Genomic DNA, 16,752 nt, shown 5'->3' with positions numbered 1-16,752 from the left:
AATTAGAATTAAGCCGTGAAAATGAAAAATATTTTTTTTCCCCAATAAGATTTAGTTTTCGATCAACATTTTTAATTTTCATAAGGAATAAAGAAGAAAAAGCACCCCAACATTTGTAAAGCAATGTATACCGAGTATGGTAATACCCCATATGTGGTTATACACTGCTATTTGGACATGTGGGAGGCTTCAGAAGGGAAGGAGTAGTATTTGACTTTTGGAGCGTAGATTTTGCTGGAATGGTTTGCGGATGACATGTCACACTTGCAAAACCCCTGATGTACCAAAAAAAAATAAAATTACCCCATTTTACAAACTACACCTCTAAAAGCATTTATCGAGAGGTGTAGTGAGAATTTAGACCCCACCGGTGTGTTTCAGAAATTAATACGCAGTGGATAATGCAAAGTGAAAATTGCTTATTTGCAAATGATCTGCCATTTCACTGCATAATATGTTGTGCCCAGCTTGTGCAACTTGAGAATCTTGTCCCATAAATTGTTAAAGGGATGGTGTTGCCAGAAAAACATGTTTTTTTTAAAAAAATTAAACATTTAGTGTGTGGGTGATTAAACATTGTTCAAATTTTTTTTATTTTTTTGCATGAGTCCATGTAATATTATAAATTATTTCTAATTTATAATACTACCCATTTTTGGTCACTAGATGGAGCTGTTCCCAAAATTGCAGCATTGCAACATTGGGTTAAAAGCCCTCGCTCTAGTGAGCTCTCAGCATCCCCCCCTCCTTTATCCTGACTAGTGCCGGGATAAACGAGGGGTTTGAAAGGTTTAACCTCCTACACTGTGTGTCGCCATTTTTTGAGGTAACCCACAGTGTAGTAGGTTTACATACAGTAGTAAACACACACAAACACTAACATACATTGAAATCTCTTACCTGCTCCTGCCGCCGCGGCTCCCTCCGGCCCGTCCGCTCCCTTTGCTGCCGCTGTTCCATGTGCACAAGTCCGGAAGCCGCAACCGGAAGTAGTAATATTACTGTCCGGCCGCGACTTCCGGTCCACAGGAAAATGGCGCCAATTTCGAATAGGACTGTGTGGGAGCGGCGCATGCGCAGTTCCCACACAGACGCCGTACACGGCAGTCAATGGGACGGGAGCCGTTCGCAGTCCCTATGGGACTGTGGCTGCCGTATTCCATGTCTGTGTGTGTCGTTAATCGACACACACAGAAATGGAACAAAAAATGGCAGCCCCCATAGGGAAGAAAAAGTGTAAAAATAAGAAACAGTAAAACACAAACACACAAATGAAAATAAACGTTTTTATTAAAGCACTAACATCTTTAACATATAAAAAAATTATTTGTGATGACACTGTTCCTTTAAGCGGGTTCTCCTGGGTATGGCGATGCACACTGTAGGGTTTAGAAGGGAAGGACTGCCATTTGGAGCGTGGATTTTGCTTGGTAGTAGTTTTGTTTGGAGGTTTACTAGTATATCAGTTTATAATGTGGTGGCATATGTAATCTGTGCGGAGTACATCAGGGCATAATAAGAGGGTATAATAATGCGGTAAATAATACAATTATCCATAGATGTGTGTTACGCTGTGAAGCAATCCGTTATGCACAGGCCGGTGTCACACTGATAAACTGTGTCCTTTCTTATCCGCCTTTTGTAACGCTCTGCACCTTTTTGGGACTTTTTCTCCTTTGTAGTTTGGGAGATTTTGCTGGGAAAGTGTTGCCCTGGTATAATACGAGCACCCTCGCTTCCAGCAGACGTGCTATGTCCCTTCCCTTCCTGGTATCTAAATACTTAGGCATTGATAAGCACTTCCTGAAACTGAAGGAATGTTCCCCTCCGGACTGCACATCGGGATGTATTTTCATCACTGCGTTACTAGTGGCATAGCTTTTTTATTTTTCGGTTGATGGAGCTGTGTGAGGGCTTGTTTTTTTGCGAGACAAGCTGTGGATTTTATTGGTACCATTTTGGGACACATACGACTTTTTGATCACTTTTTATTTCATTTTATTTATTTTTTTGGCATTCCCCGTACGCCACAAATTACATATTAACTTTATTCTGCAGGTTGATATGATTACGGCGATTCCAAATTGATATAGTTTTTTTTTCATGTATTGCAGCTTTTGCACAATAAAATAACTTCTTCCATAACTTGCGTGGACAAAGCTGTGTCAGGGATATTTTTTTGTGGGACGGGCTGTTGTTCTTATTGGTACTATTTTGGGGTAAATATGACTTTTTGATCACTTTTTATTCCATTTTTTTTGGGAGATGTGACCTAAAAACAGAGATTCTGGCGTTGTTTTTCAAATTTCTCTTTTTTACGGTGTTCACCGTGTGGGATAAATTACATAATAGTTTTATAGTTTGGGTCGTTATGGACGATACCAATTTTGTTTTTTTATTTTTTCCAATAATAAAAAACGTATTATGGAAAAAAAGGCAATTTGTTGTTTTTTTTAACTTGAAAACTATTTTTTTTTTACATTTTTATTAGCTTTTTGTTTTTGTCCCACTAAGGTACTTGAAAGCCTGTAACACTGATCGATATTCTATATCGCACACTGACAGCAAGCATATGAGGACCCGCTGGAGGCGGGTCCTCAGAGGCTTCCATAGTTGGCAGGCCATTGTTAGGCCTCCAGTTGCCATACTAACCATCGACACCCCAGGGATCGCGTCACTGGAGTGACGGTTGGCTAAAAACCCTTTTAGATGCTGCGGGGTTAATCTGAGGGGTTAATCGGCTGGATCGGAAGACTAGCTCTGGTCCTGGCCATTACAGCAGGGTCTCAGCTGTAATATACTCTGACACCATGAGGTTGAGAGGACCCCACGCGCATCACCGTTTTACCAGCTTCATCAGGGGTAAAATCGAAATGAAAAAAGTGCCTGCTAAATATTATGCTGCACTGGGTCTAATACAAAATATGGCAAATGATTTTCCTGACTTTTACATCATCACAACTATCGTAGAACCAATTTTGACAATAATCATTTTTGTGTGACAATAGTTTTTATACATTTTTACCACCGATAAACAATATGATTGTTTTGCAAATTTCCGCTGGGAGATTATCGTAATGGACGACTGGAATCATTCGAACGGTATCGATAAGCGCGCGTTCACATCTGCGTTCCGGGTTCTGTTCTTCTGCTCCGTCATAGGGGCAGAACAACGAGAATACTGATAGTTTGGTATATGTTGCGTGAGAGAAACCAACAGTGCCCTTGGGTTTCCGTCATTTTGCCAGACATAACAGCGCAGCATCTCGTTACGATTTTGTCTAGCAAAAACAATCGGTCTCGGACAGCCTGTGCGATATACACTTTCCGTTATCGGCCGTATGACGTGACAGAGTTTTACGACTATGCCCAGCATCGTGCAGTCTGCTGAGGGTTACAAGTGTCTGTGGAACATCATGTCACCATCATAGTGTAGTTGTAGAGCTAGCTCCCTGCTAATCCCCCATAATCCAGGATGAATGCAGTTGTGCTCGGTGTAATCCCAGTAGTGAGTTGTGTGATGAGCAGCGCTGGAGCAGACACCGTCCTCCTCCCCCCGCAGCCACAATAGGCGGCTATTCTTATTCTAATTCTGGGGACACATATGCGCTCAGTCCCCTCCTGTCTGCTCGGGGTTGGGGGGCTCTATCCCACAATCCTCTCCATCCTGCGCCCCTCCTCTCCGGGGGCTGTCTCGGCCTCTCCCCCAGCTCACTCGCAGGAAGAGAGTTGACCGCTTGCTGCCAGGCTGTGTGACTAGAGCACTTCTGGCTGGATGAGCGCCGTGCCAGGCTCCCTCCTCCATCCCTCCTGCTGCCTGTGCGTGTCTCTCTAGGCATCGATCTGCCAGTCTGCACTCTCTCTCCACCCTCTCCTGATCTCTGTCTGTGCCTCTTCTCTTTGCAGCACTCCCTGTGTGTTACTGTCTCAGCACCATCTGCCCATTGCCTGCTACAGTTTCTCTTTGATGCTGTTTACTTGAGCCCTCTCTCTGTCTTTATCACTCAGTTTCCGTCTCTTCCCATCTTTATCACTTGTGACTACTTTATATAGTCACCCTTTTTGCAGAACACTTTAGTCCTGTGTTTGCCCCTTTAACTGACTGTGCTCACTCCTCCCTGCAGTCCGGTTGTTGGTCTGTGCCCCCCTTCCTCTGCACAGGGTGATAATGTTGCTGCTTCCAGCATTGTGATAACTCCTAAAAACGGCATTTTTGGCACTGGAGGTGGAGCTTGCACCCAGCAGCAGCAACAAGGGGGTCTTCAAGTGGCCTGCAAGGGATCTCATTTGGGAAGATGGACGCTAGCAAAATGGTGAGTGTGACCCAGAACTGTAAAGATTTATTTGCAATGAATTAAAGGGGTTCCCTATATCTCAGAGCACATGTAGTGCTGTAACTTTCTAATATGGACTGTGCTGATTGCTGATCTTGGGGACTACAGTGGCCTGGAGGGGGAGGGATAGTGTCCAGACAGATGGTGTCCCTATAGATGAACATATGTAAACAAATGATCCCCTCTCCTTTGGTATCCGGCCGCACTTTCTGAGACCCCCGCACCTTCATGGAATTCTAGCACAGAAAGTTACAGAACAACATGTGTCCTTTTATATGAGGGAACCCCTCAACCTCAGATATTCAGCGCCTTACCTGATGCTGGCTGGACCACCAGAACTAGGGGTAGACAAACTGGCACGGTCATGGTGGCAGTAAAGTTATTACCGTATATGATGATGTTTTACTATTGTAGATGCTGGTTAATAACAGTCTCTGTGATATCCGTTATTGTCCTTTACTTGAGTAAAGAGAGCAAATAATTTCACAAACACTGGCGCGTAAATGACTGAATTTTGTCTTCTGTTCTACACATTGGCATTTATTTATTTATTTGTGTTAATTCTTTTCTGTCAGTTTGTTTTCCTTTTTGAAGGTCAGAATAGTGTATTATGCTGCACTACTAGATCAGTAACAAAAAAAACCTGGCTCTGTTCACACTGCCATTCAGAGCCTCAGGGGTTTCCAAAACTGCACTGCTATTCTTGTTGTCAAAATGACGGAACCCCCGACAGACCCTATAAAAGTCGATTGGATCCCGCTGTGACGGTTTTGATTCTTTAGACGAAAGATCTATTGCTACATCATGGCCTCCGTTATAAACGGAAGCCATGTTGCAACTGTGAACATAACCTCAATAAGATAAAAAACAACGTACCATGACGGATATGACTTCACACGGGTGTCATGGCTTCCATTTTTGCAGGATCTAGGACAGTTATGATGAATTTGTTATCTGTTCGAAAGATCTGCCATGATCCGTTTTTTACCCCCATTAACTTGTAATGGTTTTGTAAAGTATGCGTTAACTGTCTATAGTAGTGCAGCATGCTATGCTATCCTGACCATCAAAAAGCAACAGAAAACTGACAGAAAATAACAAGTGTGAACCGAGCCTATAGGGATGATGCGATACTTATTCAGTTTTAGAGTGATTTGTTATACCACAAAACTTGCTGTTTGGGAGAAATCCTTACATTTGTATCTTTGTGTTTGAATACTTAGGAGATACCTGGTACAGTTGTGCATGTGTATTATTATATATGTGTATTACTTCCACCACAGTCAGATCGACAGTTCGACAGTTCTCTAAAAAAGTATGCCCATTAACAGCTGGGAGTCACATATGGAAACTCACAATACAATACTGACATTTTCTAGTCAAAGAGTTTACTAAAAGGGATAAAACGAAAATATGTTTAAAGTAGAGGTCACTAAAACAGCTCCTTTACATATGTCCTACTAGGGCATATGGGTGTCATAGAGCAGGGTCTCCTGCTCAGGACCCGCTCTATTAGCCAGAGTGGAGAGCCGCAAAGTATCAGCAACTCCCTCTCGGATTGACCCAGTTTCATTTATAAAAACATTTCTTATTAACTAGGAAAATGCCATAAAAATATCACAGCTTCCCAGTATATTCACTTGTATTATGGGATATGGAGACTATCTCACACTAGAAGTGTATTGATAGGGTGGATATATTTGTAGCCATGCTGAAGACCAGGGATCTCAAACATGTGGCCCATGGGGCTGTCATCTGCGGCCTGCGGGGCACCCAAGCTCCTGAGACATCCTCGGGACAGTAGAGAGCGGGCCGAAGGAGAAGCGCCACACACACACCCTCTGTAGAAAATGCTGCACACACCCCCTGTAGAAAGTGCCATCCCCCTGTAGATAACGCCCCACAAGACCCCTGTAGATAATGCCACCCCCTCTGTAGCACCTCACACACCCCACCCTGTCGAGAGAGCTACACACCCCCCCCCCTCCGTGTAGAATACTCTATTGGGGCTCCCTCTAGGAGTGGAATTCCCAGCCAGAGCGTTTCCTATGTTCTAGCTGGGGATTCCCCTCCTGGATAAGCACCTGACATCACTGTCCTGTCAGGTGCTCCTCCTGGACCGGAATCCCTGGCCAGAGTGTTACCCGGCGCTTTGGCCGTGGGGTGAGTGGCACCATCTACAATTGTTATAGTAATGTAGTATTATTATAGTATTGTAGCATTATTGTTATAGTAATGTAGTATTATTATAGTATTGTAGCATTATTGTTATAGTAATGTAGTATTATAGTAATGTAGTATTATAGTAATGTAATATTGTTATAGTAATGTAGAAGAATTATAGTAATGTGGTATTGTTACAGTAATGTAGTATTATAGTAATGTAGTATTATTATTGTAATGTACTATTATTATAGTAGTTCAAATAACTAATTGATTAACAATAATTTTGTATTGTATCAAATTTGAGTTAAAGTAATGCGGCCCGTCAACTTCAAATTTTTTCAATATGCGGCCCATTTACCCGGCAGAGTTTGAGACCCCTACTGTATACATTTATAAACAAGGCACGTGAGGAACGGGGCCCAAACCTTGCCCTCATTCAGAAAATTGGAACTTCTCTAAAAATATTGGTTTTCCCCTCTATAAATTTGATGTACTCTTCCCAGGCCATCCTTCTGTCAGCTTTGTCAGTTTCCGGTCCTGTAGGAGCCCCTAACGTCACTGTACTTGTATGGACAGTGATGTCAGGGGGTCTGTAGTTGAAAGTCCCTGACATCACTGTCCATATAAGGACAGTTACATCAGGGGCTTCTCCGGTCCCGGAGTCCCCGACCATAGCGCTTCTGATTCTCTGGCCGGGGGCACTGTAGTTGAAAGCCCCTTACATCTATCTCCATGTCAAGGGCTTCCCCAGGGCCAGAATCCCCGGGCCAAGCGCTACCCGATGCTCTTTCAGTGGTCTCATGTTCTGGTGAAGCTCCCCGTGATATACATCTAACGTATACATGTGACGAATGCCATACAGTTGCTCCCATACATATGCTCCCATGTTAAAAAAAAGTATATCGTATGTAAGTATTTTTGCGGTATCTCTCAGGATGGAATAGCATAGTCTAGCGTTTCTATTCCCTGCATGTTTTCAGTCCATGTTTTATCTAAAAGCAGGAAAGGATGCCATCACAGGGTGTGAATGGGATGTTTTTCATATAGATCAATAGAAATTAATGCTGCACTTCTGATCCTTATAAGGACTTTAAATACTTGTCAGACTATAGTCACTAACATTTTAAAAATTCATAAAACATTAACAGATTTTTGTGGGTTTTTAAAATTCTTATTTTTTTTAGTGGTCGGTAAATCTTGGTAAAATAGTAATGAACGCATGCCATTCATCTCTGTTAAAGGAATAAACACAACCCCTGTCGTTATGGCCTGCTAGGGCAGACAGACGTCAAAGACAGGGTTCCTCCGCTCTATCCCCCCTTTTTAGAAGCCACAATTGATCTCGCTCAGGCGGACCCGGACCATGGTTGTCCATTCGACTGACTGGCCGGCACATAATATTACATTACAGTTGTTTCAGGGGAAATGTATAGCCAGATGCGCCAGTGGCCTGATCTGTGGTGACCAGCTGATCGCTGTGCCAGTTTCTAGTTAAAAAGGTGTCTTGGGCTTTGTTCACATCTGTGTCAGGGCTCCGTTCCGACGTTCCGTCTGAGCTTTCCGTCGGAGCAGAGCCCTGACTGACACAAACGAAAACAATAGGTTTCCGTTTCCATCACTATTAGTTTCAATAGTGACGGATCCGGTGCCAATGCCTCCGTTGTGCACGGGTTCCGTCGTTTTGACGGAATGAATACTGTAGTCGACTACGCTATTGATTCAGTCAAACCAACGGAACCCGTGCACAACTGAGACAAATGGAAACCATTCGCACCAGATCCATCACTGTTGAAATCAAACCTATGGTTTCCATTTGTGTCAGTCAGGGCTCCGTTCTGACGGAAAGCTCTGATGGAACGTCGGAACGGAGCCCTGACCCAGATGTGAACGAAGCCTTATTTATGAGTCAGCACTTTAAATCAGCATTGTAAGTATGACATAGTTGGAGGGGGGGGGGGGCATTTATTATATAGCACATAATATCAAATTTGGATGGTAAGGATATGCATTTTGTACCCAGCTCTAGTTTACAGGTATGAGTATGCAACAGGGGCACCTAAAGAAAGAAAACCTAGAGTTGCTGGCATGTGATTCATGTAACTATGTTTCTGTACTTTGCTGCCACCTCTTCACTAAGTTTCCTCCTATATATCACCACATATGTGATGGTGGTAATGGTCAGGAACTATAAATAATTCCGCATACAACAGTGATAGGTAAGCCTGTTCTCTATTGACTGAAACTACAAGCTTCACCATGGCATCCCAGACACTTTACTGTATGACATGTAGAAACTTGTAACTGCTGAACTGTAGAATGTCATTATAACAAGCCTCAAGGCTCCATCCAGACATTGCAGTCGAGGTGCGGTAAAACTGCTTAATTTCCGTAAAGGAATTCTGTGCGGAAATTCCGCAGCATTTACAGTAGCAGCAAAGTGTATGAGATTTAGAAAATCTCGTGCCCACGCTACAGAAAACTAAAAAAAAGGCTTAAACGTTAATAAATTGACCTTAATTTAATTCTGCAGCATGTCAATTTATGCTGCTTTTTAGTTGATTTTCCGTTGTGGGAATGCAAATCCTGCAGCAGAAAGCGAAAAAAAAACAACGAAAAAATCAAACTTACCCAGAACACCGTCCCTCCTCCAGTCCCGGCATCCTGGGATGACGTTGCATCCCATGTGAATGCTGCAGCCAATCACAGGCTGCAGCGTCACATGGCCTGCAATGTCATCGTAGGAGGCCGGACTACGCGCAGAGAAGAGAGGGTAAGTATCAACGTTTTTTTTTTGTTTTTTTTCAAGCGCTGCTTTCCGCAGCGGAAATTCCATCCAAAAAACAATGTGGTGTGATTTTTCAGATGGAATGTACTGCGGGTTACAGGTCGGATACACTGCGCAGTTTTTACACAGCATATCCGACCCATGGGATCCCGGCCTTATACAACGTATAGAATAAATAGAAAAAATTACGTCATATTAAAATTTCTTGGGCTTCACATATTTTCCGACTATTAATGATTTTTATGTTTTTAGAGTTTGTATAATGGGGCAGAGGGAGGCTTCGTGCACACTGGTGCTTTACCCACAGCAGCCATTTGTGTGTATTTTTAAGAAAAGGGTCAAGGATGGCAATTGTTGAGGAGGAGGAAATACTAGCAGGTTACGTAATAAATATGAATGGGGAAGCAGCTCACTGACGTCTTTTTACTTCTTTCCCCGCTTATGTCTTTGCACACTTTAAAAAAAAAAAAAAGAACAGTCTTGCATTACTTAGGAGGAAACCATATTGTGCACATACAGTAGCCTTTCATGTATATATCTACTGTAAGGTTTGCCATTAAATAACTTTTAATATGTTCCAACACTATCAGGTAGCAAATAAACAGGTGGCAGACATGTGAGAATTGTTTATTTGGGAAGAACGTGGGTAGCAGGACGGCTACGATTTCAATTAATACTAATTAGGGGACAGGATGAAAAGACGTCCTAAAGCTGCACAGTCTGTGGGATGGAGCTGGAAAGGGCAATTTACTGTTTGACCTGTAGCCCTTGGCCTTCAGGGAGTGATAGGAGAAAAATGTCAGCTCTGAGAAAGCTAACATTGGCTCACAACTAGATGGTACATAGTGTCGGTTACATTTTCACCACAGTATACGCCTGAGGCCTCATGCACACGGCTAAATTCTGGATACAGGTTCTTATAGAAGCGAAACGTTAGTTTAGTTGAGAACTTGCTTTGCTCTTTCGCAAGGTATACCAGCTATTGTTAGTAGCTTTGAAACTATCATTTGGTCACAGAGTCACTCAAGCTTCATAGAAATGCATACACCCTGCATCTCTCTCCTTCTTCTCACCTGTAGTTTCTTATGTTAGGCTATGAAGCAGGTCTATAGCCTTGTACAATAAAACCACAATGTTGTTATACAGTATCCTATAGGATATCTTCACTCAAAATGTTATTTACTGGTGATCTGTAAATTACAAATTATTCAAAGACATTGATTAGATGATTAGAAAAATATGACTTCTGTCTTCCAAATACAGTGCCACATCTGTCCACAGGTTGTGTGTGGTATTGCCACTCAGTCCTATTTACTTACATAAAGCCGAGCTACAACACCAAACACAATCTATGGACAGGTGTGCTGCTGTATTTTTGGAGAAAGCAGCCATGTTCTTCTAATCCTAGACAACCCCTTTAATATAAAGGTCATTTGCTGACAGCCAGATAATCAGCTATATGGATGCTAGTGAGTTCCTTATTTACTTGCAGAGATATTTTTTGGGGATGGGAGTTAGAAATATTGTAACAATCCTTGCAAAATAAAGATATGCTGTGCCACGTATTTGGGAGCTCTATCTAATCATTATTCACATGCTACTATGATGGGGATCACAATGAGTTTTATGTAAGATAGTAATCTGAGTTTAGCTGACACTTAATTAACGTTCACTACCGGGAGGACTCAAATTACTGGGAAAAACCTACAGCATGGCCATCATACTGCACAATCTAACAAGAGGAAGATTTACTGACCTATAGCATGAGTATGTATGAGAATCGTCCCTGATATATGTAGTATTCTGTATCCTTTATAAGATTTTGTATATGATGTTCGCCTGTGTCTGCCAATTCTACAATCTTCTTACATATTGGACATGAACGCTGGCAACCATGCATTAAGTGAGTGGAAGCTCCTAGAGATATTGCAATGTGTACCCTGTTTTACTTACATTTATTCAATAACCAGGATATAGAATGAGCGATTCACAAATCAAACAAAACCAACAACTAAATACCCAGGAGCTGTTGATCCAGAAAGAACGCCATGCAGCATTATAAGCACTGAACTTGGTTTGAAAAAAACAAGTTGACATATTCTTCTAATTTCTTGGTCAGTAATGACAGTATTGGTATTTTATCTTACTGACTGTGTTCATGTTCTGGTTCACGTTCTTGTTTGTCACGTAGGATGAGGTACTCAATACTATACATATCAGACCTTATGTCTGATAACAGGGGACAGAGGTTTGCAATTAAATAACTCAAACACTAGTTTCATATGAAAATGTTTCCTTTAGGGCAGGACATACAATATGTGTAACCTGTGCAGCTACCTGAAAACAAAAAAGTGCTCCAGTGTGTATTAGATCACATGTAAGGGTATGTGCACACACACTAATTACGTCCGTAATTGACGGACGTATTTCGGCCGCAAGTCCCGGACCGAACACAGTGCAAGGAGCCGGGCTCCTAGCATCATACTTATGTACGACGCTAGGAGTCCCTGCCTTGCTGCAGGACAATTGTCCTGTAGTATAATCATGTTTACAGTACGGGACAGTTGTCCTGCAGCGAGGCAGGGACTTCTAGCATCGTACATAAGTATGATACTAGGAGCCCGGCTCCTTGCACTGTGTTCGGTCCGGGACTTGCAGCCGAAATACTTCCGTCAATTACGGACGTAATTAGTGTGTGTGCACATACCCTAAGAGGATATCCTCATCCATCTCCACCATTTATACACCAGTTAGGGATTTTCTGGAGAGCTGCGAATGAGGTGCTCTACAGCTAGTACTCCACGGAAACCTACAGGGACCCACTGTTGTTAATATCCTTCGTAAACAACTGAGATATATATAGGAGTGTTTCAGTCTTGTATCTATGACATCACCGTCACTTGGAATCCGACAGATAAACAGCTGTCAGCTGATGTATCACACTTGTGTATCACTCAGGTAAGCTACTGTGACATCACAAGTGGGTTTCAGTCAGGTAAGCTACTGTGACTTCACTACTGTGTTTGGGTCATGGTATTTGCTGTGACATCACGAGTGGGTTTCAGTCAGGTAAACTACTGTGACATCACAACTATATGACATCACGACCATGTTTTGTCTGACGAGCTGCTGTGATTTCAGAAGTGAGTTTTAGTCAGTTAAGCTGCCATGACATCAAAATGAGTAAGGGATTTCTGCCCATAATGAGTGCTGATCGACAATATAATAAATCGTTCGGCGCTAGTTTAAAGGCCCTTTTAGTGTCAGTCCACATGTTGCGTAAATACTGCGGATTTTCAGCAATGGAATTTGTTACGGAAAATCCACAGCAAATACAGTAGCAGCAAAGTGGATGAGATAAAACAAATCTCACCCACATGCTGCGTAAATACTGAGCGGAAAAAATGCTCAGAAATTGACCTGTGGTGCAGAATTTTATTCCGCAGCATGTCAATTGTATTTGCATAAATGCTTATTTGTTGCAGGCTTTCACCATTGAATTCAATGTGAAGGTAAAACCAGCAACAAATAGCAGTTGTTGCGGTTTTTTTTGCCCAGGAGTCTGTGTTTCTTTCTCCAGGCTGGTCTCCTGGGATGATACTTCATCCCATGTGACTGCCGCTGCATCCAATCACAGGCAGCAGCGGTCTCCTGGGATGAAACGTCAGCCCAGGAGGCCGGCCAAGTGCTGCAGTTTTCCCCGGCGGACATTCCGGGCGAAAAACTGCACCACAGTTTGGTGCGTTTTTTTTGCCCGGAATTCCCTGCGGCGCACAGGGCAGACACGCTGCGTGCTTTTACACAGCGTATCCGCCCCATGTGAACTCAACCTAAGGCCGGATTCACAGGAGCGTGTTCGGTCCTTGATATACGAACCATATGCCGACAGTATTTCCCGGACCGAACACAGTCCAGGGAGCAGCGGCTCCTAGCGTTATAGTTATCTATGACGCTAGGAGTCCCTGCCTCGCTGCGGAAAACTGTACCGTACTGAAAACATGATTACAGTACGGGACAGTTGTCCCGCAGCGAGGCAGAGACTCCTAGCGTCGTACATAACTATGATGCTAGGAGCCCGGCTCCCCGAAGTGCGTTCGGTCCGGGACTTGCGGCCGAAATACGTTCCGTCCTTTACAGACCGAACATGCTCGTGTGAATCCAGCCTATCTGGAGGCAGGATTGCCTGGATTACCCACACCTGCTAGTACTCAATTCTTCCTAAATCTGCCTAGGAATAGTAGACATCTGACTTCCTTTGTGGTTTGGGCGTATATAGTGGTCTCTTTGACACTGTGTGCAACTCTCCACTTTTGCTTTGAGTGTTGTAGTTGGAGGAATATTTATTTGAGAGTCATAATGATATTTTTAGACCGGGTGTATTTTGTTTCTGGGACATTTTCCCCTTGTTTTTTACTAAGACTTTTTATTGGCGTCTATGAAGTTACTAAAAATAGCAAAATACCATTTCTCGTACTGGATATGTTAGCGGAAAATTAAACTGTCTTAAAGCAAAAAAGTGGAAGCTGCTGTTATAAGGAAATAAGCAACTCATTGCCTAAGACACTCAGAGTAAATAAGAAAAAACTGTCACGACATCATTGTATGTGGATTAAGCCCTTCAAAATTTAGTTTTTATTAATTGTATAATAAACATGTATACATTCTATACTTTTTTTTAAGGTTAGGTAAAGCTTTAATTAATTTGATTTTTTTTTAAAGAGAACCTGTCACCTGCCCAAAAAACTGCATCTCAATTAGATTGCAGGTGCCACACAGATTCTGTCGCTTTTTATCTTTTTCTTCTAGCTCCCATCGTTGTTGAAATATCGGTGCCATTAGTTTTGGTGGCCGATATGAAAATAAGGCCTTTGACTGTCAAGTTGGCGGGTAACACCTGTCACTTGATAAGGGGTGACAGTTAAAGGACTCGTTTGCATATCGGACACCAGAACTAATGGCCCAGGAAAGGTGGGGGCTAGAAGAAAAAAAGAAAAACCATCAGAATCTGTGGGGTGCCTGCAATCTAACAGATGTCAACTGCAGTTTTTAGGCAGATGACAGGTCCTCTTTAAAGGTAATGTGTTGCCAGAAAAACATGTTTGTTTTTTTTTAATTAAACATTTAGTGTGTAGGTGATTAAACATTGTTCAAATTTTTTTTCTTTTTTTCACGAGTCAGGAAATATTATAAATTAATTCTAATTTATAATATTTCCCATTGCTGGTCACTAGATGGAGCTATTCCCAAAATTGCAGCATTGCAAAATTGGGTAAAAAGCCCTCGCTCTAGTGAGCTCTCAGCACCCCCCCCTCCTTTATCCTGGCTAGTGCCGGGATAAACGAGGGGTTTGAACGGTCTAACCTCCTACACTGTGTGTCGCCATTTTTTGAGCTAACACACAGTGTAGTAGGTTTACATACAGTAGTAAACACACACAAACACGAACATACATTGAAATCTCTTATCTGCTCCTGCCGCCGCGGCTCCCTCCGGCCCGTCCGCTCCGTCTGCTGCCGCTGGTCCAAGTGCACAAGTCCGGAAGCCGCGACCGGAAGTAGTAATATTACTGTCCGGCCGCGACTTCCGGTCCACAGGAAAATGGCGCCGGACGGCGCCAATTTCAAGTTGGACTGTGTGGGAGCGGCGCATGCGCAGTTCCCACACAGACGGCGTACACAGAAGTGGATGGGACGGGACCCGTTCGCAGTCTCTATGGGACTGTGGCTGCCGTATTCCATGTCTGTATGTGTCGTTAATCGACACATACAGAAATGGAACAAAAAATGGCAGCCCCCATAGAGAAGAAAAAGTGTAAAAATAAGAAAAAGTAAAACACAAACACACAAATAAATATAAACGTTTTTAATAAAGCACTAACATCTTTAACATATTAAAAAAAAAATTGTGATGACACTGTTCCTTTAAATCTTTCCTATCTAGGTGGATCTTCGCTTTCACATGATGGTGTACACCTTTCAATTATACCACACTCTACGCCCCTAAATGTAATAGCGCCATACACTGCACCTCTAATTATAATAGCACTATACACCATGTCCCACACGCACGCACGCACGCACACACACACACACACACACACACACACACACACACACACACACACACACACACACACACTGTGCCCCCTGTAGATAGTGCCTGCCATAGAGCCCCCTGTAGATAGTGCCCCCCATAGAGCCCCCTGTAGATAGTGCCCCATATAGCCTACCCCTGTATATAGTGTCCCACATATAGCTCCCCCTATAGTTCTCCACAGATAGCCCACCCCTGTATATAGCCCCCTTGTAGATATAGCCCACCCCTGTATATAGTGCTCCATATAGCCCACCCCAGTATATAGCCCCCCCCTGTAGATAGAGCCCCCTGTAGAAACCCCCCCCCCTGGTAGATAAAGCCCCCCTGTAGATAAAGCCACCCCCGTAGATGATGGCACACACTTTTTTTATTACGATAAAATAACAAACTAATCAAACTCACCTTAACCCGTTAGTGACCACCAATACGCCTTTTCACGGCGGCCACTAACGGGCTTTATTCTGATGCATATGCCTTTTTACGGCACTGCATCAGGTTAAAGTAAACAGAGCAGGGAGCCGTCAAATCTCCCTGCTCTCAGCTGCCAGAGGCTCGAATGTGTGAGATCGATATAAGTATCGATCTCACCCGTTTAACCCCTCAGATGCGGTGCACAATAGCGTGCACCGCATCTGAGTGGTTTTGGAGAGAGGGAGGGAGCTCCCTCTCTCTCCCACCGACACCCGGCGATACGATCGCCGAGTGTCTGTGACTCCAATGGCAGCTGGGGGCCTAATAAAGGCCCCCAGGTCTGCCTGGAGCGAATGCCTGCTAGATCATGCCGGAGGCATGGCCTAGCAGATGCCTGTCCGTTTTAAACGGACAGGAAGTAATACACTGCAATACAAAAGTATTGCACTGTATTATAATAGCGATCGGAGAATCGCATATTAAAGTCCCTTAGTGGGACTAGTAAAAAGTTAAAAAAAAGTTTAATAAAGTAAATTTAAAAAAAATTTGAAAAAAAAATGAAAAACCCACCTTTTCCCCTTACAAAATGCTTTACCAAAACTTAAGTAAAAAAGTTACACATATTTGGTATCACCGCGTCTGTAACGACCCCGACTATAAATCTATTACATTATTTAACCCGCACGGTGAACGGCGTAAATTTTTTTATAAAAAACTTTGGAAAAATTGCTGTTTTCTGTGAATCCTGACTTAAAAAAAATGTGATAAAAAGTGATCAAAAAGTCGCATCTACTCCAAAATGGTACCAATAAAAACTACAAGTCTTCCCGCAAAAAAAAAGCCCTCATACAACTGCATCGGCGGAACAATAAAAAACTTATGGCTCTTCAAATATGGAGACACAAAACCAAATAATTTTGAAAAAAAAGCGTTTTTACTGTGTAAAAGTAGTAAAACATA

The 16,752-nt window shown here is 42.8% G+C and overlaps 1 protein-coding gene across 1 annotated transcript in view; it reads left to right on the top strand.

Moving 5' to 3' along the window:
* Positions 1-3,640: 3,640 nt before the first annotated feature.
* The window catches only part of HIP1 (huntingtin interacting protein 1), a 156,128-nt gene continuing 143,016 nt past the window's right edge, over positions 3,641-16,752 (top strand). Inside the window, exon 1 of the mRNA XM_075854258.1 lies at positions 3,641-4,313. Coding sequence (XP_075710373.1) covers positions 4,296-4,313 — 18 coding nt within the window. The 5' untranslated portion in view covers positions 3,641-4,295. The remainder of the gene's footprint in view (positions 4,314-16,752) is intronic.

The sequence above is a fragment of the Rhinoderma darwinii genome, chromosome 2 (genome assembly GCF_050947455.1).
Source record: "Rhinoderma darwinii isolate aRhiDar2 chromosome 2, aRhiDar2.hap1, whole genome shotgun sequence".
Lineage (NCBI taxonomy): Eukaryota > Metazoa > Chordata > Amphibia > Anura > Rhinodermatidae > Rhinoderma > Rhinoderma darwinii.
This window is presented reverse-complemented; position numbering and strand designations above follow the sequence as displayed.